Raw genomic sequence first — 26,808 nt, forward strand, 5'->3', positions numbered from 1 at the left:
TCCAATATTTGGCGTGACATTACCGTACAAATAGACTGGACTAGATATGCCTAGTGCACACCACTTCCGACATTAGACGAATTTACGTCAAATTGATTTTTCTTGGTAGAAATTTATGCTCGATCGAGGTAAGAAGTTTATTTGTTAAAGTTTTGTATAATTTTTGAATTACGACTTTTATTTAGTAAATTTTTGTTCATTCTACAGGATTTTGCAACATTTACTTTTCGTCATGTGATTTTGGCTAGTTTCGGTATGTCAGGATAATTTAGCAAATGTTTCAGACTTTTGTAAATTATTTCGAAAGAGAAATCTAAAATGTTTCGTTTATATAAGCTATAAGATTTGTACTGAAATCTGTGTAACATAATAATTGTAAAGTACTCTTTGTCAAAAACATCTGTTAAACATTTCGTTGTTAATTATGGAACGCCGTTATTGCATTGCATTGTATTGTATAAATCTATGTGGCAAGTCTAGTACCGTGTATGTAATGTTATTGTAATTTGAAATTACTGCCAGTCTATAGCATATCTATACAATGTCCGTTTTGTTGAATTGAAATTGATATTACTTTCATACTAGCTATTGTATAACGTTTAATTTGAATTGCGTTGTGTTAATTTGTAGTTGTAAATAATAGCTGCAGTTTATCATTTCCTTATCTATAATTTTTCATCATAAACGTTTCATATTTTTTCTATACTTTAACTTTAGACTTTAAAGTAATTAATTTTAGAAATAACTGAAGTAATAAGTGACGTATTTTAATCACGTGAACTTAGTAGCACATATATTTTGTATAAGTAGCACGTATTATTTATGGGAGCCTACGGAGGTATGGTGTACCCAAAGGAGCCTTTCTATGCCCTGACTTGTTTTTTGCTATGGTGCTTACCATAAGTTATATAGTTTAGCTTATTCCACCAGACGACTTTTACCTGGTGATGATGTCACGATCCGGAAGTACAATACCCGCAGTTCACTTGTCTTCACTCGCCTGGATGTGATTTTCCCAGCGCAGAGCTTTCGTCCCATGGTTGTGCCGTAACCCGCAAAGACGATGATTTTTGTGAACCACTGAAGTCAGCTCAGGGATGCAAACACCTACCATCATAGGGAGCCAAAACGGAATCAACGTTTTCACGGTTAAGAGGGACTTGACTTGAAGATATTTTTGTGCTACTTAAAGTTCAAAGTTAACGGAAACATCTGTGTCACGGAACTGTCAGTGTTAGAACTTTATACTTGCTAAAAAGAGATACTGAGCTCAGATATTTTTCTTCCTTTCTTACAAGATTTTTTTTTTCACTTTTCATTTCATCATTGTAAATAATCATTTTCTGTAAATAAATTTGTAAATATTGAAATGGGTGTTGATTTTTTCTGATAGTTATTGTCCCCGGTACGTCCATCCTGTCACAGAGAGCAAATATGCTATAGTATGTAACTTTAAAGTGAAAATATCTTAAGTCACATCTTAATCAAGACGTACAGAATGTGATTCTTGTAATTGTCTGTTTGTTTATTTTTAACTGTGTTATAGTTCTCTATTTGTTTACTGCCTCAAATTGTGTGCAGTTTACTTTTTTCAGACATTTCATCATGATTTTAGATTAAGATTTAAATTTAATCTATTTAATTCTACTATAACAGAACACTGTTTAAACTGTTTAATCTAGTGCTAGAGGCGCGAGAACACTTCCACATTTCTCTACATCTAATGAACAGACACAATAAAATCAAGTATGCTTCCAAAGGATCATCTTAAAAATATTTACTGACACAGAAACAGTTTTTAAGTGTCATGTGTTGATTGTAAAAAGTCTCCTCGTACTCAGATTCAGTTTCTGGTCCTTCTAAAATAGAATTCCACTTATGTCGGTGGTAGGAAGCAAAAGCGGTGTTTCACACTTCATAACCTCTCATGAGCAGACTTGATCCAACCGAGTGTGCCATTTGATTGCTTGGTTGTGTTATTTGCTTCCAAAGGGTCTTCTTAAAGATGTTATCATCATTTCTATGGCAAAATGTTTTCAGCAACTCTAAAGTGTCATTCAGAAAGCACCCGGTATTTTCCTAGAAGTTTTGAATAGTTTCTTTAACAATACTTAATATTGTTCACATACTTGAATGCATTTTGCAATTTCATAAGTTTAAATCTAAAGATTCCTTAAAGTATCTGAATATTTCATCTTGTTTTTCGTTTTTTTAAGGTTTTGTTCAGTGCTGCTTTTCAACAGTGAATATTTTAATGATGAGTGCATAAATATCTCAATACTATGCATGTGTTTCTGAAATTCAAAAACAAAAATGGTTTATTTTTCACGTAAATTACTGCATACATACACTTCACAATCACAAAAATAGAGATATATAGCCATTAAAACACACACATTGTCCATGAAAGGCAGCCCCAAATCGTAACGCTATTATCAGTATATTGAGGTTTGCAGGGATTTGTATATAATTAATATATACACGATATATACATTAAAATACATAATCGATTTAAAATGTAATTAGTGACACCAATAAGGAAAGCATCAAATAAAAGAACAGCATAATTAAGAAACTGATATTAGAATAATCGAGCTGATAGATGTTTTAATTCCAAATGAATAAAGGAATATTGAATATGTAATGAAGATGATTTCTTGATTGACAAAAGTAAAGAAAAAAATGTTAAAAAATGTTAAAATGAATTGATACAGTGGTAACGTATTTTATAGCGCCGTTACGGAAAACATATTGCATGAGAAGTATGGAACTATACTAATTTGCAAGAGGATCTAATAATATGATAACTAAATATTCCTATACTATTTTTTAAGGAAATAACGATACAATAAAACAAGATCACTCGAATGGTAACGTAACATGTGTAAAGCATCTTACAAACAGATTCCTCCTTCAAATAAGTATTTACACAATATTTTCATATGATGTAGCTCAAATAATCACCAGTTAGTGAACAGTTAATTTCACCATGTTGTTCAGTTTTAGTTAGACCTTGTTTCCAGAGATTTCTCTGTTTTAGCATACTAGGTTCATTTTATGCTTTAAGACTTTAAGATCAGATCAAAACTATCTGATATATACAAGGATATAAAACAAGAATATTGGTGTGGTAACGTAACATGTGTAAAGTATGTTACATACAAATTCGTCCCTTAAATAGGTGTTTAAACTATATTTCCAAACAATATATTTCACATAATCGTTTTTTATTGATAACAATAAATAATATCATTTTATTCATTTCTTTGGCATCTTGTTTTCTAAAAAGTTGGTTGTGGCAGTGGTTCATTTTATGCAAATTAGTTAAACATACCTATTTTGGAGTAATAAAATACCATCAGAGTTACAAAATACTATTTAAGAAAACACTGATAGACTTTAAGACCAGATCAAAATTGTTTAACATTTAGATTTATTGAAAATTATTTTCTAAGAAATTTTGTCATTTTTTAAAATTAATATTCATGAATATGCAAATTAGTTAATTAACATAAAAATGCCACTACCTAAAGGCAAATGTCTTAGCACCATTCTGATGGCATCTTTATTTTTTTATCACAAAACTGATATGACTGATTATCATCTATACGTTTGTCCTTTCCAAAACTGAGTGGTTGCCATGGAGACAGCGAAATCATATATAGTTAATAAAGAGTTTTCTCATTGGCACATTCTTTATCTTGAAAGAGTTGGCCATGTCGAACAAATTGGTAGCTGTGAAAAAGGTCAGGGTGGCGGGGGGAGGAAGACACATGGTACACGCTTTTGCCTCCCCCCACACCTAAGTGGGTATGTTAAACATTATTCAGTTTGCAATTATTTTTGTTCCTCAGAATAAGAGAAAGAAGCGTCACTATCAGTCTTTTTGTGATTCAACGTAACGTCCTTTTTTTTGAAGTTGAACTCTGAAAGAAAAATATCATAAAATCAAACAGATCAGAGTAAGTCTCCGTCGTACAGATGGATGGAAGCATGTGCTGTACCATCACTCACATAGTTTGGGACGGGGTCCCTCTGGTCGTTGTATTTTGTTTTCTTCGCTCGAGCGCCTAATGATACACGTGTGGACACGGCGGGAATCGGTCTCCGCGGATTTTATTGACATATACACAAGAGTTAGTTCAAGATACAGTAATTAATCTATGACGCGTTTCTTTTGCTCGTTTAATCTTGAAGAAAACAGAAGTCATATAACACTTCCGACAATAAAGGACATACCCCGTGAAATCTTAAAGCAAAATCCAGACTGTAAATTCAACAGGAATGTACGAGACGAAAACAGTTTAATGAACAGAAATAGTAAGAAAAGATCAAACGTTTGGTAAACAATCTCATTGTTCCAAAGATCGTGCGGATGCAAACTTTAATAAATTTGCTATTTACGGAAACAAAAGAAAAAATGTTTCAGTGTGCAATACCATACCGTGAAATATTCATAAATGATTTGAACACAGAACATGTTATAAATCTGTTTCGGGACATTGCTGCTCTAATGGACAATAAAACTTGATAAATGCTAGATCAGGGCTTTTTATCTTTTTACAATTTAAAGCGGCGATTATTCTACGCTCCATGACTGCTTCTAGGACTTCTTACCAGTTATTCAAGTAAAATAGAGAGAATGCGTTCGCGGTCAGACTTCGCTTTTAAAGAAATTTGAATCAGCAACGTTCGGATCAAGAGTCAGTCACACTCTTAAATGGACATGCCTCCATATAAACAGCAAAATTAAAAAAAAAATGAAATATAACATACTTATTCTTGTAATTGATAAAATGCTAATGATAAACAATTATTGTTCAAAAGCCTGGAAACTAGCATAGATGCTATGAATTCGGATTTTTCTAGGGCTTTATCCTTTTCATCTTAATTGTTGCCAGCTAACAAAATATGTGCAAAAATAAAAGTCTCGATAGTACGACACACATGAAGCACTATAACCGTGATGGAATAATACCAAAAAAATTAAGAAAGTAGAAAGAAGACTAACCATCCTTTTGTCATACGGTGATAAATAATCAAATGGATCTTCCAACAAATCTGGCCAATAAGATCCAGTTTTCATCGGTTGGATGGTGTCTGTAGTAGAGCTTGAATCACTACTTTCGTCGTCTGTATCTGTGGGATATTCAATTTTTCATCACATAATTAGTATGAAACAAATATATACTTTTCTGTTAAAAGTATAATATTTTTCTGTTAAAAGTATAATTTTGTCGGTGTTACATCAAGGTGACACAATGCAAGTTGTCTAAAACTCTAGTGCCCCTCCAGGCATTAATTATTGGCGAGACAATGATTATCAGTAAGCAAGCTGGACGGCTTCGCCAAATGACGATATCAGCATGGCTCGAACCCTCAGAAGGCATGAAATTTAGAGTCAGCGATCATAACCACAGGATCGCGTAGATTCTACCACACCGAGGGACAACCATAAAGTCAGTCGCCATTTGATGATGAAATGGTGGATCAATCGATTATAAGTAATGTTAAGGTTATAATTCTTCACTTATGATTTTTGATGTCTACTTAATATATAGAAATAACTTCCACCTTTGACGATGAAAGAGGTAACAAATGTTATTTAGATGGCTTAGCCTACAAATTTCACCTAATAGAAATTTTGGCCGGGTGTACATGTTAGCCAGTATCATTAGCGTTTCGACTCTAAAATATATTTGTTTGTATGGTAAATGGTTCAGACGTTATATGTTAGGTCAAAACAAATAATGTTACCGTTACATATATGGAAAACAAGCATATTTATTAAGTAACATGTACACCCTGCCACAACTCCTCTTGACCAAACTAATTATGTTGCATGAACTTGTGCATAAATGTTATGAACACTGTGTGTAAGTGAAAACTGAGGCAACAAAGAGCGATAGCCTGAAGCCAAACACTGGGTAAAGTAAAGTTATTTGACATATTTGTACAACTTTGTTTTGAATTGATGTGTATAAATAATCTTAAGTTGCTTTTAACCAGGCTTTGTCTCATAACTGAAAAAGGAAAATATGACTGAGATTGAGGACCTGAATGCTTACATGAATCACAATAAATTAACTTTCAACATGTAAAAACACCGTGAATATTGATTAAATAGACATGCCATAAACCTTTTTTGCTTTACAATGATTATTTTGCCAAATCACTGAACACCACCAATGTGTTGGTTAAACATCAAATGTATTTGTTTTCGTTGTAGCCGGAAAATATTTTTTTAATGACAATCATTATTGACGACAAATGGGAAATTATTAAGCCGTTGGTGTGTAAATCAAATAACTTGACGCGCAATCAATCATGACGCTACTGACGTCGCTAATAATTGCTTTTTGCATCAACAGAAAGCCTCTTCATAGATTTAAGATCACGTCCTGGGGTTTGTTTACATTACTGACCAATCAGAACGGGCTAAACATACCTGATTCCGAGTAATGTTTCTGTTATTTTTTGAATTGGTGATCTCTTATTCATAAACATAAAGTATCCGTTGTCATCCTTAAAGATGTTAAAATTTCACCAAAATGTTAGATTTAGAGATTTAAAGAAACTGGAAAAATTAATTGATGTTATTGGAGTATAAGAAACTAATATATAAAACCGAACCCACCTCTTCGCGACTTACTTCTAAATTTATTTTATTACTGGGTAAGCCAGAAGGATACAATAACACCATTATTCATCGTTACTTTAAGTTTGAACATTATTTGCATATATAATATAATACATTTACACGAATTCAACTTGATGAACGCTGGTAAGTAGGTTTCTAGCCGCTGCCTTAATGAACTAGGAGTTTTGACATGTCGATCGACCAAATCCTCCCAAAGATACCTCGCTCATAACCTAAGGTTACGTAACAAAATCATACCAATAAATATTTCACTAAGTTTTGGGAACACTGAATAAAAGGACTACCAAATTTAGAAAGCGGTCAATTTTCACAATGTTTGCTAATTCAAAGACCATAAACTCTATAGCCTCTAAGACGATCAAGTTGCTTATCGAAGTTATTACGCCCATAAATTAAAATATTGCCGTCAAGTTTGGTGAACCATACAGCCAAAGGAAAAGTACTAAGAAATACCGATGCATATCGAAATTTCTCGGCTCTTTTGAATAGTCATTAAAACAAAAGTACCTAAGTTTCTGCGGACAATGATACAATGTGATTGTGCATATAATAGTATATTAAACATAGAGTTAAAAGTACGTGTAGATGTTACGGTTAAGCATTAAAACACTTTCTTCTGGGTATTTTAAAATGTTCTATCGGGAAAAAACTATGGGAGTTATCTATTTTATAAGTCCAATCTTCCTACGAATTTGATGGTTATGGGTCAAGTGATTCTCCAGTTATAGAGCGGAAAAATGTTTTCACGGTTTGGGCCCCTGTGACCATGATCTTTGAACTACTGACTCCTAAAACGATAGGTTCCATCTATTTCATAAGTCTAACAATGCCATCAAGTTGAAAGTCCCGGATTAACCCTACCCCCCCACCCCACCACCACTACCACCACTACCACCACCACCACCACACACACATACAAACACTTTTTGTATTTTGCACATAATTGAAATATACTTGTGGAAGTTTTGAAGTAACCCGTCTATTATATTTTTTCCGTTACAGTTCCTTTTTGTTGCGTGCCTACTTTGCGATGTATGGCTCTATGGCTGTGTTGTTTAGGGTACTCTATGCTTCCAGGAAACCTACCCTTACCTCTTATCATTTTTACCGATTCTCAAGTTAATAGGCTGAAAACCGTTTTCAAAGTTCGGGCCCTTTTTGACCTTGACCTTCGACCTACTGACTTAAAAAATACAGGCTCCATTTACTTTTTAAGCCCAATCATGCTGCCAAGGTAGAAGATCATGGGTTAAGTTGTTCTGAACTTATTGAGCATAAACTGTTTAAATGGTTCGGGCCTCTGTGACCTTGAGCTCTAACTTACTGACCCCCAAAACTAAAGGGTTCATTTACTGTATATAAGCTCAATCATGCTGTCGAATTTGAAGGTTATCGGGTGGAAACCATTTTCAACGTTCGGGCCCCTGTTACCTTTGACCCCAAAAAATGAAAGGGTCATCTAATTTATAAGCTCAGTAATGCTATTATGTTTGAAGGTCCTGGTTCAAGTGGTGCTAAAGTTATTGACCGGAAACCGTTCACTCTAGCGACTGACGCACCGACCGACCGACCGAAAGATGAGACCGACAAGTGCAAAGAAATATACCCCACTTCTTCGAAGGATGGCAAAATAACAGTCACATGTAAAATTTGACTAAGATATATATAAAGAGAAATTTCAACTCTATGATAGGCTTTGAAGGCCATAATTCGAGAATTTATTATCAGACGAAAACTACATGATGATCAAACTTGTCCGCTGTTATAGTTTATGCTATACAATGTATTTGTGTTGTATTAATGTGCATTAAGAATAATCTAATCCAGCATAATATCCGGTGCATATATAAAGCTATGACACGTTCCATTTTTTCTTTGAGTTCTTATATAATTATTCATGAGGCCCCTAACGGCGGAGTACTTAAAATGAACAGTTTTTATTTGACATGCTATGTACCAATTATGTTGTGTCAAGTGGTTTAATTGTTATTACTATTGAAGTATCGCAAAAAAAAATCCCAGTTGCACAACTTCACATACTGCATAATATTCCTATTTTGCTTCATTACTCTAGGTCAAATACTTTTTAAGATACTTTGTATTTTCATTGGGTTTTTCTTTGATATTTATTGGAAGGTAAGATTTTACGGAAATTATTCGTTTATATTTATTTTGAATTTAGTTGCTGGAATAATTCCTGATGTAAATAAATACTGCACATTTTGTTGATTTTGCACCTCATACATATACAGGTATAAAATGGATATCGAAACAAATGTTACTTTTGGTAAACCATATTTCTTTAAATACATGTAGATCAATTTCCTTGACTATAGTTATTTTTTACTTATCACTTATACTGTGGGACGGAATTGAACTGCGCAGTCATATTATATTTCCTCAAAGAAAAACACGGAGGAGACTTGTTGTTCATATTGCGGTTGTGGTATCATTGTTGTCTATTCTGAGTTCTTACTAAAATGTCTGTATGTGTAGTTAAATGTTAATAAGTACAAAAAATACTAATTCATTTAAATGAAAATATGTATTTCTATTGTTCATATAGTTTACTTTAAGGAAGTAGGCCCGTATTTGTAATTGCATTAACTTGATAACTTTAAAAGTTAACATTGTTTGGCACTGTCTTGCAATTCTTAAACAGCTTTTATCGATAAATGAATGGAGAACCACTTTACCCAGAATGTTTAAACTTCATAGGAAGATTGGACATGCAGAACAGATGACATCTATTTGTTTTGGGGCCAATCGATCAAAGGTCAAGGTCATACGGGCCAGAACATGCAAAAACGATTCTAATCAATAAATTCAATGTGATCCAGAACCTTCAAACTTCAAAGGGTGATAGGGCTAATGGAGTTGGTGACCTCAATTGTACTTGTGGTCCCTCCATCAAAGGTCAATGTCACAGGGGCCTGAACATGGAAAACAGTATCTGATCAATAACATGAGAACCACTTGACGAAGAATGTTGAACCTTCATAGGATGATTAGACATACAGGGCAGATGACTCATTTTTATTTTGGGATTACTCCATCAAAGGCCAATATCATAGGGGGCAGAACATAGAAAACCGTCGCCAATCCAAAACGTGACCCAGAACATTGAAACGTCATGGGATAATTGAACATGCCTAGTAGATGATTCCTATTGCATTCAGTCACTAAGACAACCATCAGTGTCTGTTTGATTTCAAGTTTGTTCCCTGTTGACTTTTTTGCCTATTACTACTATGCTTTGGGGGAGACATGCACTTTTCTATGAAAGCATCTTCTAGTTAGACACCAAAGTTTTACAAATTGTCATCAAATTTTACTGACATGTTGTTCAGCCCGACATCCACCTTTAAAAGTTACCTAAAAATAGTTTAACATTATGATATAGCTTAACCTTTGCCTAATTTCTGGGTTACGACTTTCATTTATTTTTTAGGGGGTTGGAAAGCCCGACCCACAGGCTTAAAAGGCCAAAAGGGTCAAGTGTGCCTAAAATGGTTCTCATATTAAGATGATCGCACAATGTCACAACTCTTAACAGGAAAAGAGACCTGGATATAATTTTATTAGCCACAGCGTCGCGTTGACAACAGACTGCGAAGAAGTGACCGTAAACAAGCAATTGCAAAAGAATCTAAAAGTGTTGATCCAACTTCTTTTACTTTCAACGGGTACTATTAAAATATACAAATTCCTGTCAATCACTGGAAAGATTTAAAGAGACAAAGTACTGAATGCCGTTGAAGAAAACTACAAACAATGCGTCCAAGGACTGGTTTTCGCGATCTACAGTTTATCAAATGACAACGCTGCGGCACATAAAAGTGCCATCGTTCAAACGTTTCTAGATAAAAAAAGTGGTACAAATCAATTATCCCGGTTATTCACCAGATCAAAGTCCGTGTTACTTTTACCGGTGAAACTGGCTATGTGCAAATATTTATCGAATAAAGCACTTGGGTGTGGTATTTTTTCAGTTACTTAAGATCATGCCAAGAGAAGACTACTCTGCAGCGTTCACGTCTTGGATTTCTCAACTGCTGAAGTACGTGGAAGCCAAGGGCGAATACCTTGAAAGGATAATCAAAATTTTTCAGCACGGGTGTCATTATTTTTAGAATGCCCCCCCGTACTTAATTTATCATAAAAATCCATTAGATTAAAACTCTATATAGCATAAACAGAAACGAATATATGGGCGGACAAATGAGTCTAAATTTGCTGTAGCTGCAAGACAAAAATTGTCGCATGAATCATTTAGGAAAAAATATTAACATTTTCAAATCCCATATGTGGTTATTTCATAAACACCAACTTTCAAATGTGTAACTGGCTTAGAAAATATAGAAGGCGCTAGATCTACATGAACCTAAGTAATTCTTTTCAGGAAATAGAATACTTACAATGTTGAAATGTCATATCAGCTGTAACATTTACTAAAGTGGACACATTCAAGCACTAGTGTCATATGAGATTTTGATGAAAGTTGTAGCCCTGGTTGCACTCAAACTGCTGACCTGAATGTTGAGAGGCCCGACCCTTAGATACTAGATCACCACTCCCCTAAAGCAAAACTACATATTTAATACGGGAACTGATTTAGGTTAAATTTGGTGTTGAAACAATATTCATAATGCATATTAATTAGGAGTTCCTCTTGCACCCTATTACAGAGATGTGAATATCCCGATATGTATAAAATGCGAATGTTTAATTAACCATATTGTTCCGCCGGCACTCCTGCCAAGGCACAGGAACAGTTACTGGATTGGGTTCGGACAAATAGTGATGACATTGTACCTATATCTCTAACAAAGAGACAAAACTAGACTTACTAACAACTATTTTCTTCAGCCATAACATAGAACAAGTTTCATGGTAAAATATTCATTACTTTATAAGATATTGCTAAGTGGTTTATGTCTTCAGGGTAGAGAAATGATTGAGAAATACAGAGCCGATAAATGAAACTCTTATAGATTGATCACCTGATCCTCATACTTCAATGATACATGACGCACGTGGAGATATCTATCATCCAATCAAAAACGACGTTATAAAAACGTACGGTGACACTGGTGCAAATGGAAGTAAACAAATATTGCAGGCTAAAACATAGATATCAGCATATCTTTCCGGAACGAAACCCTCAAGCGAATCACCAATATATATTGATTAGAAAAAGATACGGCTTTCAATTGATACCGTGGTAAAAACCTGACATAAATTACGTGCGTACAAATTGTTCATGTAACTTTTGGTCATTCGACATCAAAAATATATCTACGAACAAGTTTCAGGTTATGAGTCGTGTTAACATCAGCTACACGGCCTAGCAATATATGTGCATTTTTACTGTTAATTTAGTATCTACTTATTAATTTGAATGATTTTGTCATGTGAGAAATATAAACCTATTTCACTGGCATTAAAATAGCTTTTCTTTTGAAATATTATAACCAATTTGAAAGAACAAATATTAAGGTACTGAAGAAAATATGGTGGTATATATTATGGTTCTCTACCCAAAAACAAAAGAAGGCAATTTATCAAAAAAATTCAATGAACTTTAAAATATTCTCAATAATCGTTTTACAGTAAAATGTCTTAATAGAGATGACTCTTTAATTTCTATGTATATCTGTATGTCTGTCACTCACATGAATATTAAGATAACACTCCTAACTGTCGTGTAGGAGACTTAAAGTTTATAGATAGCGTAAAAACAATACATTTGTTACACATGCCTTACCTACCTAAACTTTAAAACCCCTGTAGAGGCATCAATTATCATAGTAACGAATGTGATGAACATGTTTATTTATATTAGATATAAATAAATGTATTATAAAACAGACGTACATTTCATCAAATAATGATAAAAATGAAAGTTATTCATAATTTCCGTTATAGGTTGAGACAAAAATATTTGTCCCACTTTTGGAGTCTTGTAAAAAGTTAAAATGGAATTTGTGCCTGGTACCTACCCTGGGTGAAAAGAACGTTTCGAGATATGATACCATATAGTACTAAGCAAAGCCTACGGATTTTTAAGCATACCTCTTTTCTTAGTATGCCAACTGTCTAAAATGCCCTAGAAGGAATTTCTGGACTGCTAAAAAGTTTATGTTTTGTGGATTGAGTGGTAAAACATAATAATATCAAACTTACCTCCATCAAAGACATCGTTAAGTTCTTTCATATCTATGAAACTTTTCAGTTCAACTTCAGAATTGGTATGTTTCGACAATTCCTCTGCTATAGCATTTGTGCCGTTTATAAATTTCCCACTGCGAAAAAACTTCCTCAATTCCACCATAGCAGCTGGGGAGGAAACAGTAATCGGAACTCTTACGCCAGTTTCCTGTTTCTCTTGACGAATTGCTGTGCATTTAATGAAAGTAGAATTAAATAACGAACAGAATACTTTTACAGATTTAAATATGAAAAAAATGATTGTTACTATCACTAATGTATATTTTACCAGTCAATTAACATGAACAGTTATGTAACTTCTTTATGCGATTCTCAAGCAACCGATAGACAAGGAAACCGATTACATGCTATATAAAACATGTTTATTCTTCAAAACCACTCCCAGAGTATCAAATCACTATTGTTTTTCAAACAATTCATGTATGCATTTGTAGTGGACAGTGTATTGTAGCTGGATATATACTAGATAAAAAAAGAGAACCTTCTTTATGCAATGTGTAGTTATCTTCACTGGACGGGACTTAAGACTGTTTTGCTAGCTTTGTATAAAGAATGCGCGCCAAAAAGACGTCAGAAAGAATCAATACTTCACATTTGGTAAAATATAAATAATTTGGAAATTTCTATATCATTAACAGATCTTTACAGTTAGATTAGAGAAAAATCAAAGAAAATAGATGTGCAGTACTATCTAGACAGCCAGTTTAAACCAGAATGCTCCAGTACTTATTCAAATCTACCATACACATTACTTAAATAAGTAATCAAGTTGGTCATACGTACGTGTATTTAGTATGCTATCGAGAGATTCAATTGTCACATGTGCACAAATTGCAACAATTGTATCGCAATAATATCCAACCTCTTTACATATATCATCCAAATATTTGCGGAACAAGACACTGTCAAAATACTCAATAAGGGCTAAAATGTCACATGGCTGTCTACATGACATCTGTAGAAGGATACATTCCTGTTTAACGTCGACATTGTGCACACTCTTCTTTTTCTTTATTTCTTCCAAAATCTTGATCACTTCTTTCTTGATTTCTTGAAAATCGTTCTTGTCTTCCGTAATATCCAGTGCTGTCTGCCATACTTCGAAAAGAATATTTTCGGCAATTTCCTTTTTTTCTTCGCCTGATCCGACAGTTATCATTTTCAGTTCAAGCACTAAAATACAAGATCATCTAGTAACAATTGCTGCATTCTAATAATTTATAAATTTTCAATCATATATAAAGGAATTTACATGAGTATTTTCATATTGAATTTGATAAAATAAGAAAACGTTAGGACGAGTTGAATAAAGTAATGAAATGTGAGGTTCTAACGAGCATTTTATCAATTTTATTCAACTCATTTGATAAATCTAAAATACAAATACATAAATGTGATACTATTTTCATCTCCTGCTAAAACATCAACATTTCTTCTTTCTTTACTTATCACATGTATCATAGACCAAGTTAATTCGACCAACTTAAAAAGAGATCAAGGTCAAAACTTTATTACACTAATTTATTAAACGAGTACCTACAAATAGTAACAATCCGTTAGCGTGGGAAATTGACGTCCGTAAACAAAAATGACGCCATGATGTTTCATTCAGGCAAAGTAGGGAAAATTTCAGTTTAAGTTTTATTATCTATCTGCAACGTATCGTCATGCAATTATCGTGAATAAAACTTATTTTCAACCCAAAGTTTTACTATCACCAACACAGTTCTACTGTCCAATACATCTAAATGCATATGATTTTTATAAAGTTGCATGTAAAACAGTAAAATGACACTACCAGTCTATAAAAGCTGAATATCATTATGTCTGTAGATCCTAGTGTCCATAAAATTGAACACTAAACATTTAAACTTTTGATAAACATGTAATAAAGAGATAAATACATAGAAGAGCGGTGCCTTTTACTGGCTTTAAGTGATAATGGTTTAAGGGCTATTATCATCCCGCAAGGGCCATTATCAGTCACAGACACCTTTCTTACATGTATTAACCTATATCTGTATACGTAATACCAAAATTATGTGATGGTTTTATTTCACGTCAAACAAGTTATAAAATATTTATATGGAATATTTACTACGCCCTATATCAGCCAAAGGGAAGGACAGTCTCTAATGTTGTCAGAACTTGTTGTCCGACCCTTTTGCCCTTTGATTATGTATGTTTGAATTGTAATTGTAATAATATATCAAAGAGCAATAAAATATGATTAAATCAAATGTTTTTAGCGTATTGGTTTGAATTTATACACTTTTTGGCAGGGTAAGAAAATGACATTTCTGTGAAATTATTTTTGAATTGGTTTATTTACGTTTGTCTCTGGCGGCCATTGTTATTGACAAATAAAAATAGTTTGGACAGTCTGGGCGAAGGGCCATTGGCGTAAAACTACTTAAAGATTTTAAATTTTTCCACTATAATATCTTCGGAAAAGTGACCACGTTCTCTTTTGACAAATTATCAAAGGATCATTTATGTAAACTTATATTGAAATAAGGCCAGCAGTTACTAGCAAGAAAACCAATTGTACACACGTAGGAAACCAATCAGCTATGTTTATTTTACTAATTGTAATAATTTGAACATTCTTGGAACAGGGTCATCCAATTTCATGAAATAATTTAAAATATTGCCAAAGGTTTCTTTCAAGAATATCTTCTTATCGTTGTCATGCCAACAAATGTTCTTCATGGAATGGATTTCTTCGAACAACTTTGAAAAATGACCGTTTCGTTAGCTTCCACCATATGGTAATCAGATGTTGTTCGGAAGAAAATGTTGACGCCAACAGACGAACAACGGACGGACGACGAACTGTAGGTGATCACATTAGTTCAAATTGATCTGGCGAGGTTAAAATAGTAATATGGATTATTGCAGTCAGGCAAAACAAATGTAAGCATACCACGACTGTTGTTGAAGCTTATGCCGCTTGTAATCATTTCTTGTAGATATGTTTTGGTTTTCTTAACCGTTTCTGAAAAAAGAGATTTTAAATGCAGATATTTTTTTATTATTAAAAGCAAGTCCAAATATCGAACATTGCCAAAATGTAACAGTATACATTCTTCTTTGTGCACTCTGTGTTCGTTTAAGATGAAAAGCATAATTAGTCAGATTCATTTGTGAATCAGTTACTACCTTTGTCTAATGAAGGGCAACATTTTTGGGTACATAATCTACCTTCTGAGTTCTTATATGCAACTAGATAAATACATTGATATCACAGCAACCTGATTTTTATGGCATTATTGTTAATTATTTGAAACTTCCTTCCTCCATGAATATAGAACACTTTCATAAAAAAGGAATATTTTTGGACACTAGAAATGTTCATACCAGAACCAATTTATTCTTTCAATATAAACGCAAACTTTATCTGATATTCCGTAAATAGTCCAGATATAATGGTAAAGAAGTTTAGCAGCTACAAGAAGGAGTATGTCAGCATATTCAAAATCACCGAAGTACTTATACTTTTAATTTATTATGGATGCGGAAATAAGCTTGAAACTAATGCTTAACATATTGATTCATAAACCTATTATTTAGAAAATAAAGACTTGTGTCAATATTGAACACAGCATCTTACAGTAGCCTGTATTCTTTTTAAATGGACAGCTAATATGCTATACAACAAAGGTTACCATCAGTTTCTTATACATTTTGTATTTCATTTGTTGATATCATATCACAGTTTAGATATATACTATTTGATATGTTTCTAAACTGTAAAGTAGACACGGTTTCAATGTTTAACACGGTAGTTTCTTATTATTCAATATTGTGAATGACATTGTACTATTTAACATTTTATATTTTGTATATGATAATACGACTAAAATACATAAATAAATAATATATTTCCAGTGACATATACTGTGCATGTCTTTTCAATAATGTAAACAAATGATACTTGTCTTGATAAAAATCCTTCCAGCAGTTATATATACATGGAGCGGACAAGAAGTTAAACTACTTTGCCTTTGACCTTCGATTGTGACTTTTGCCTTTAACTCAGATCGCTCGTTGCTCATGTTGTATTATTTTTATTATTATTATTAAAGATGTGTAACCAGTCGGATTGTTTCTTGAAAGTTTGAAATATAAGTATTGGAGATTAGACCTTCCAGTGTGACATTGGTCTTAATTTTACTGACCTGAACTGTTTAATTACTAGAAAATCTATCAAACCGTTTCAGATACTAGCCTCCGGAAAGAAACTACAGGTGGATGGATCAACGGACATGCGTCACTCCAATATAGCTCCATATACTTTGTATTTTGAAATAAAAAAATAAATAAATAGAAATATTATCAGTAAGTAAAATGTTATGGCGAAGCTGAATAGATATAAAGCAGGAAAATATAATAGAAATGTCATTTCATTTTACCTTTATGGATGTCCGAAAAGGTTTTCATCTGCAAGCCCTGTGATTTAAGTTCATTCATGTATATCTTGAATGAACCATCTTCCATTGATGTCTTTTTACATTCTTCTAAAATTTCCTCAATTTGAGTTTTCTCTTCTGCATTCAGGTAATTCGAAGCAACAATAATGCTTGTTTTCAGATCGGATACGTGTTCTACGAAAGAGTCAGGGTCTAATGCTATAACAGCTGTTTCTGCGTAGTTCCTTCGTGCGTTATAGATATTGCCTATTGCCTTCTTCATATCATCACTGCACTCAAAAGCGTAGAGTAACACACCTGCCAGTAACGAAATGTCCCATTTTGACAAATCCAACGCGTTCGACAAACGATCCGAGTCAGATGAATAAATTACTTCTAGATGTTTAGGATCAGTGATCTTTTCTTTGAGTAAGTGTTCTTTTTCATCTAGTATGCTTCTCAAATCTCTTGGTTGACATTTTGCTTTAAGTAAAGCAGACAATACAAACTGCCCGCCTTTGACCAAAAGCTTTATGTACCGTTCGTATCGATTTGATTTAGATTTTAAGTAAACGCTGAATCCTACAAAAATAAATGATACACCAACAAGAAATGAAATAGTATAAAATGAAAACAAAGAGTAGTTACTGTATTTTGATAAATGAAACTAACTCATAATACACCGAAACAACAATGTCTAAATCTAAAAAAAGGCTTTTCATTTCACTTTCTAGTGTAAGGCACGGTATCAGTAAGATTATTTATAAATCTAAAAGTCATCAGTTATTTGTATATCAAAATGAAAATTACCTTCCAGCTTCTCGAGATATTTGTCTACCTGTTTAAAAAAAAACATATCACTTATGATAATAATATCAATAATGATAATAATATTTATAATAATAAAGGTAATAAAAACGTTAGGCAGTGCTTCAGAACAGAATTTTTTTAGATGTAGTATATGCCTTAGAACGCTTAAAACCAGAATTCATATTTTCATTAAAATTTAGATAAGTGATGACAGGTCATGAAAGCGAAAAAGCATGTACCGTTTGGTTTATTACGCCTTTTTTATTTACGTTTTACAAATATAGCAAAACGGAATATTTATAGATACCTGTTCCTGAGCTTTGAATACCTCTTGATACCATTCTCTTAATTTCGGATCATGCTCGCCCTTAATACCTGGCTGCAACTCTTGTATTAAGTATTGATCAATTTTGATCTGTAGATGTTCCTCATTTCCAGGCGATATGTGCTTTTCTATCCTTAGCAATATGATCTTAATAGTCTCCCATTCCTCTTCAAATCTCCACTGCGCTAACCGGGCACAGGGATAATGACCGACAATGGTGTTTCTGATCTTCTTTAAGCGTAACAAATCAGCTGCAATGGATATGTCTGTACCTTTTGGTGGCCTGTTCCATCCTTTTATCGGAGGTGATAATTGCACAGTTGTGAACAGATTAATTGAGAGAGTAATAAGTAATGATATATCCATACGTTTGAGATTCGGCCATTGTGTAATCACGAGCTCAGACTCCTGTTGATTCAGAACCTTTTCTCTTTTTAATTCAATCAGTTTGGCTTGATTTACATGTAATAAAAGAAACTTTTCACCATTATTATCCGGTGAATGGAAATTAAACACATTCCTTACACTCTCTGTACAAAGGTCCATATACATAGACATAAGTCGAAGGAAGTAAGCTGATTCTTCTGGGTTGTCAGACATACTGCTTATTTTGTGAGGTCCTCTGCAATAGAAGAATTCAAGTTAGTGCTTTGACGTTAAAAACTACTTCGCATTAATCATCATGCATTTAATTTATACTAAGACATTTAACTGTTCAAGATATTTTTCTCCTCGTCATTTTATCATTTATTCAATGTTTATATAATGTGGTACCTCGTTTCGAACGAAATTCCAATGAATGACGAAAAAAAAAGAAAAAAAAAAGTCTTCAGCTGTTTCAAAATATAGTAACGTTATGACACATCTACCGTTTTATTTACCCACCAGAAAAGAATCAATCCTATGCCTTAAAATTGAGTTGTGCTACGCTAATTACCAACAATACACTAAAACTATAGAAATTCTTACGTGACCTGATTGAGCTCAACAAAGCAATTTCAGACAAAACTATTCTAATGAAACTTATTGTGATGTTACACACTATAGTGTCCTACAAAGATACTACAAAAACAATGAATATGAAGAATGGAGATATCAAAAAATGACAAATCGTGAAAACTAATGACAAGATTTGTCAGCTTGCAGAGGACTGATTACTAAAGTATACATATCAGATCATTAAATTTCATGTATAAAAGACTCATATAGCACCCATCATTGAAAGGCGCTTTACATAGCTAAAAGGCAGTAAGTCAGGGTGCCAAGTTCATCCCGACTAGTACAGACACAGTGTGGTCTGATAAGAGAAACATGGTGAGAGAAAGCCCGAAAAGAGAAAAAAATCCATTAAATACAGACCTGTCCGGCTAACTTTGTATAACTCTTTTACAGTGAAGTTTGACCAGAGGAACATACCGAGAAAACCCAAGAAAAGAGAAATGGAAATCCATTAAATACAGACCTGCCCGGCTAACTTTGCATAGCTCTTTGCGACTATACATTCTGGTTCTTATATCGTGCCCGGTCTGTAGAACTGATATACGCAAAGCCGTCTTTCATATAGAAGAACCAGTGCAGGCCTTTTAGCTAGGGTGGGTGAAAACCCAAGAGCATCTAAAAAGTCCAAGTGCCTGAACCGGAATTCGAACTGACTGTTTTCTCTAGCCATGTCATGTAAGAATTGTTTTTCAAGACAAAAAACGACATATATTCCAAAGCCGTTACTCTAGTGACCGTTATTTGCGCGATTATTTTTGCGTGAGTGGGGAGAGTGATACTGCTAGCGCTATCATTTTCGTGATGGAGGTTATTAAGGAGCTGGGTGGAGGAGGGTGTCATTGCTGGGTTAGAAACTTCAGATTTTCTAATTTGTTTAATTCCTCGCTTGAAAGTCCTTCAATTCACAGTTTTCGCCGAGAAACAGAGACACACTTGTATTTATCATATGTCTGACGTCGCGGAAATGTAATAAAGTCATTACATAAAAGTGATAATTCACTAGTGTAATAAATCTTTTTGACGTCGACGTCGTATAAAGTATGGGAGATGTTAGTCAAACTGACTTGTTTTTAATAGAAAAGAAAGATGATTTTTTCGGCAGGAAAATACTAACATGTGACAGAAAGAATATTACATTTGTGACGTTCAACATTTAATTTATCAAACGAGTTGAATAAAATTATAAAATGCATCGCATTTTATTATTTTATTCAACTCGTTTAATAAATTCAATATGAAAAGACACTTGTATAATATCCACTTTTCATTACACGTTTTCTGTTTTTGAGTCTTTCTGTCCATCAAGAGTGTCTGAATCATCTTTAGAAATACTTGCAAACCTTGACATTTTTTGTTGTTTTTCTTTCTGACAGTATACTGTCGTCTGAATCGCCTGTGTACACATTGAATAGTGACGTCAATACTATATGTGTACAACGGAGGCAATCATTTCATGATTTGGCTAAAAATTGAAGTAGTTATTTGCCCTTATATAACATTCAAAATATCAGCGCGGTCATATGACCTGCCAGTCACTTTCGCTTGGTCACGTGTCAAAAAGGTCAAAAATGTTTTTGATATTAAAAAAATCTCTTTTTCGGGTAATGAAATTTTATCATTGTAGACAAAAGTGAGGTACAATAAAACGAAATGTCCTAGATCAGCCACCTACTATATTGTGCCTTATTGGAGTTCCACTACATTGAGTGTCCACTGTTTTTGTCTTAAATACTTTGAAGAGAATCGGTATTGACTTGGACATAGGTTCTTTTGGTAACCCAGGAAAACGCTACCATATTTTCACATGTACTTATCTTCTTATCTGATTGCAAGAGATTCCTTTAGTTTTACATGATAGTTCCACTTAGATATTTTCTTAATTATTCCTTCTCTCTCTTCTTTCTCCTACATTTCGTCTTACTGTTAAACTACACGAATTGTAAAGTTTCCGTCACATTTTTCTTTTCTTTTCTTTACAATATTTTTTTTTGTTTCCTATAGTCATTGTCGCGATACAGGTCCAAGCTCAAACATTTTCACAATTTATTTTGTACGTGAAGGAGAAGAATTCTGTAAGCTTTTAAGTCTTTCTTCTTTCCTGCTTATTTTGTTCAAACTATGATCATGTATTTGATCTCATACATGCATTACTGGGAACAAATCAACACGGAATAATATTTGTTATGCCCGATGCTAGTTTCATTTTGTCGTGTTTTGCTTGCACCAAAACGACATACAAAACTTCAAAATAATGGCGCATTGGCGTGCAGGTCAGGAAGTGCTACAAAATTATTGCGTATGCCAACGCGACATAACGAAAATTATTGTCTTAAATCAGCCACCATACAAGGACAAAGTTACATCAATATTACATAAGATAGATGTACAATTTCTTTCAATAGTTTGATGTATTAGAGAATGTTTTAAATTATGTACTGTAAAATGAACAATTCTAATATAACTGTATAAAATATATGAGAAAATCATTACCAAAACAGAGATAATATGCCTATAAAGTACAAAATTGCGTATTGAGCAATTGTATTGGAAGTGCAGATACAAGACAGCTTAACCACCGTATCTATTTACTTAATATTTTGTTTTTCTTATACCCTGTATTTATAAGTTATTAACTAGATTGACTTAGGTTGTCACGATGGATTAGTAAATAAATAAAATTTCAGTGTAAACTTAAACATTTCTATAGAGTTGATAGCACCACTAGGGTGCTTAGAGGTGCTTCTAAATCAAATCTTAATTTCCCACCGTTTTTGTCAAGTCGCATTTCATCATTTATAACAGTTATAATGCTAAAACCAGTCTTATCTTCCTGGGTCTAGGGCGGCACTTGGGTGCCCAAGTTAGAAATAGCCGTTCGAAACAGGAAAAGGAACATAAAAGAAACAAGGTTTTCGCATTGTGCAAGAGTAACTTCGGTCGGAAAGAATTTAACAGCTGACAGTCACTACAGGAGACTGATAAAACTGCTATTACAAACATCTAACTGCTGACAATTCCGAAAGAAAACGGATGAAACTACTGAAAGAAACACAATTAAACTGCAGACAGTAACTTAAAAAAATTATAACATAAATCATCAACTGGAAACAGTCATATCAGATCGGGATTATGTCATTAAACTGAAACTGATATAATGATTTAATTAGCTATAAGAATAACGTTCAACTGCTGGTATCAGAAGTTACTACACCTGCTGAAAGTAATTAAAACAGTAGCAGTGAACTACTGTAACTATTGGCAGTAGTACCAGTAAAATCCAAGCTGTATTGCGAACATTCTACCAATCATACATGTACGTGTTTTAGGACAGTTGTGAAAATTTATCATTCCTATAGAACCTTAACTAGCTGGCGACTACGCAACTGGCGTCCAGTATGATTTGAACCATCGCTTTTCCTCAACCACTAGCACACCGGATAATCGGCTATCCTGACACCCGTTGGACAAAGCAATCCGCTGGAAAGATAGCCCCAGGTAGAGTTATTTTTCATTTATTTCTATTGATATACAAAACCCGTCCTTGCAATTCAACTTGGCAGTTTTGTTAAGAAATGGACATGGCTAAAGCTGAAAACGATCGTTATATTTATAGAAATTCCCTAACAATTTCTTCAGTCTGAAAAATCTAACAAAATTATTTTACGCAAATGTCTTTGTTTATAAACAACCTGTGAAAACTTTAATCATTTGGTTTAACAGATGTATCTTTTCGGAGCATCTGTATGAAATTTACTGGGTTCTACGTTTTTTTCTGAAAAGGAAATTTAGCCGTTAAATATATATGGGTGAAAAAATATGAATGTCGGAAACGGCCGGAATTATTTGCAATAGGCAGTCGTTAAATCGGCTGTTGGCAATCGAGAATACAGGCGAATGTATACATCTATGGGCCGACTTTGGCCCAATATCTGTTACATAGGGCTTTATAGTAGTATCAGTATTTTGTGTCCAGACTCGTAATTTCTATATGCATGAACAAATTGTTAGATATCTTCACGTTATTCCATAGGTAGAAAAAGCAATATTTCCTGTCCGGAGCATGACCTTGTATTACATGACAATTTAACATGTTTTAATGTTGCCTTTTCTGTGGCACTCTTGTACTTTAATTAAATAGGCTATCTATTTTAGATATGTGTGTAGCTAACTGCAACAAAGAACACAGTCTGAAAAAAGAGTTAAGATATCATTTTCTGAAAAAGAGTTACTTCAACTGAAAAAAGTTCCTTGGTAGAATATTTGGAAAAAAAACCAAGACAACTCCGCTAAAACTTTATTGTAGGCCTAAGTGTCTATGTACATAGTGTCTCATGAAAACCACGCACATTTTTACCTCTAGGTAAGAAAACATCAAGAATTAAACTCCAATTTGAAAGAATAATTAAAACTATTATTTAATATATAATATATTTATTGTCATCACACTGGTCGTATCAATTCAGAGTAAATTAATGTATATATCACACAATATAATTCAAACCGCCTTTACAATTTATATAACGTGAATTCATACTATTACTAACGCTATACAATCTAAGGCAATAATATCTTAATTCTTTCATTCATATTCAACCATTGAGTATGTTGTGAAGTACATTATAAACACTTTATAAGAATGACTTCAAGAACAAGAGTGTGAACTATGTATAAACATTACAATTTATGAAACAATATGCAAAATATACGTAATATATATTATCAAATAATAATTAATATTTCAATTAGAAATATATACAAATGACTTGATGGAATACAACAATATTCATCATTTTATGATATGATAAAGGTATAATTATATTAAATGCTTAGTACCTTTATAATCAAATGTCATTATACATTTATTGTAAATATATGTATCATTAATATATAAATGTAAAAGAAACAAGGTATGACATCATCATATAAGCAAATTAGTTGGCGGAGGGAGGGTGGGTTGTTTTAAAATTACGTGTTGACACGACCAAACAAAGAAAAACAGTAACCGGTGAAGTTTGAAATTTCCGATATATAAGAATCGATAACCAATGAGATAATCTGATACATATATTGAGTTAATCCAATCGATGAATTTGTAATCTATAAACAAGGTAAGAGACCACCAAATTAACTATTACCTGAATGAAGTATAAACTGTTCGTATAATTACATATTTTAATCAGGATTAAAATAGTCCAATTAAACTCCAGTTTGAAAGAATAATTAAAACTATTATTTAATATATAATATATTTATTGTCATCACACTGGTCGTATCAATTCAGAGTAAATTAATGTATATATCACACAATATAATTCAAACCGCCAACCCTATGCCAACCAAAGCAAAATATAAGCAAAAAGCTAAAGCATATAATCGCTTAAAGTCAAATGAGATTGTTAAGCAAATGAACAATACAAAGCAAATGAATAATAATAATGCAAGCAAAATGTACAACAAATTATAAGCAAAACAAAGCATCATAATGTTAGCAATGTAAATTAAAACTATGCCAAGCAAAAGAATAGTAATAAAACAAGCATTTGTACAACAAAAAGTAAACTGACATGAAGAAAACTGTTATTAATTGAACAATTTGCAAGTTATAACATGTATAAGGCAAAGTGATATCTAAATCATTTATTTACTACAACCTAACTGAATTTCTTATATGAAAGCAAAAAGTATTAAAAAAAAACCTACACTTTATGTTGCTATATAAGTTAGATACTATTTCTAATTTAACATTGTTATATCACTTTGCCTATCATTAATTTAATGACAGCAAATTAACAACCGAGAACATTCATAACTTTAACTTCCAAGTCCTACCTTTAACTGATAATAACTGTGACCTTCTCTTTAAATAGTCACTGTAAAAGTAAGTATTTTACTGTATTAATATAATATTAATAAATAATCACTGATGATTTCCTTTTAATAATTGAGAGTCGAGATAACTCGATGAAAAAAATGTCCTAAACGATTTGAACCTTCATTGTTCAAATGTAAACCACCGTCTAATCTGGCAAACAGATATCTTTTGATATCTCCTTTAAAACAAAATGGCCTGTATGATTTGATGAACTTTACCCCAAGATCAACTGATAGAACTTTTTCAACTTTAGCGTTAAATTGTTTTATTCTTTCATCAGTGATTTCATTGTCCACCGGTCGAGGGAGTATAGAAGAAATAATGATATGAATCCTAGGAGATATTTTACGACACTGCGATATGAGATTCACCATATCAGAGCACATGTGTGAAACCGAAAAACCCTTACCAATATTATTGGTACCCACATGAAAAATCACATAGTTAAATTGATGTAAAGGGATTCTCATAGTGTTAACAAGATGTTGTAACTTCCCTATGGTAGCGCCTGGAAATGCGTAAACTTCAACTCCCTCCAACGGTGGCAAATGTTTTATTATGGAATCTCCAACAATAACTACTTTTCTGTATTCTGAAAAATAAAGAATTTTTCTAAATGTCACACATATACTTTGATTTCTATTTAATATATAAATATATATATAACTTAATTTAGTGTGACTTTATTATCTATTTCATATTTGCTCATATACTACATTACCATTATCATTGATAGTGATAACAGGGAACTATTTACAACATATATATTTCAACACTTTATGAAAAGCTAATTATTTAAAATATTACTTCTTATATAAAATTATTTCTGTCTTGAAACTCTAAACCTATTTTCACAAAGCAAATTCTAAAACCAGATCCTCAAGAATATGATAGCAGAAATATTTATACCTGTCTAAATTTCTATGATTAAAGTTTAATACATAAATATCTCTTGTCGACATATGCATGTCTTTTTGCCCAGTCAGTCTAAACATCCGACTGAAAGCAAAACAATTCTCTGTTAAGACGAATTACCAGAGAATGTTTATGTAATAATACCATTAATCATTAATGTACCTTCTTGAACTTAGGTTTTACTGGACAGCTTACTGCTTATTAATTCAGCTACTTTCACTTTATCAGACAGCGAATATTGTAAATATTTTTTGTAAGCATCGGATTGCCAATCCCCCATTAACTGAATCAGGTCAGATGGTAAGTTTAACCTGAAGGCTAGAGTGGCAAACCCTCTTCTGAAAGAATGTGTGGAGAAATCGTTAGGAGGTAGTCCTATCTGTTTTATTAAAGATCTTAGTTTTCTTAAATACATATTGTATGTAACAATTTGTCCTCTTTTTAATACAAAAAGGGGCGATTCCTCAGATCTTGGAACCGCTGTTACCATATTTTGGTAAGCCAATACTGGACATAAACATGACTTATTAATTTTTACCAAAGGAGTAATTAGAACCCTTTCTCCTTTCTGAATGGTCTTTGA

General features: G+C 33.0%; 1 protein-coding gene across 1 annotated transcript in view; it reads right to left on the bottom strand.

The window, feature by feature from the left end:
• LOC128551430 (uncharacterized) overlaps positions 1-26,808 on the bottom strand; it is a gene marked incomplete at its 3' end in the record, with an annotated part of 55,668 nt that overhangs the window by 13,732 nt on the left and 15,128 nt on the right. Inside the window, exons 2-8 of the mRNA XM_053532283.1 lie at positions 18,422-19,061; positions 18,115-18,142; positions 17,308-17,886; positions 15,819-15,890; positions 13,676-14,065; positions 12,848-13,060; positions 5,012-5,139 (exon numbers count right to left, since the gene is read on the bottom strand). Coding sequence (XP_053388258.1) covers positions 5,012-5,139; positions 12,848-13,060; positions 13,676-14,065; positions 15,819-15,890; positions 17,308-17,886; positions 18,115-18,142; positions 18,422-19,039 — 2,028 coding nt within the window. The remainder of the gene's footprint in view (positions 1-5,011; positions 5,140-12,847; positions 13,061-13,675; positions 14,066-15,818; positions 15,891-17,307; positions 17,887-18,114; positions 18,143-18,421; positions 19,062-26,808) is intronic.

The sequence above is a fragment of the Mercenaria mercenaria genome, unplaced genomic scaffold (genome assembly GCF_021730395.1).
Source record: "Mercenaria mercenaria strain notata unplaced genomic scaffold, MADL_Memer_1 contig_1082, whole genome shotgun sequence".
Taxonomy (NCBI): domain Eukaryota; kingdom Metazoa; phylum Mollusca; class Bivalvia; order Venerida; family Veneridae; genus Mercenaria; species Mercenaria mercenaria.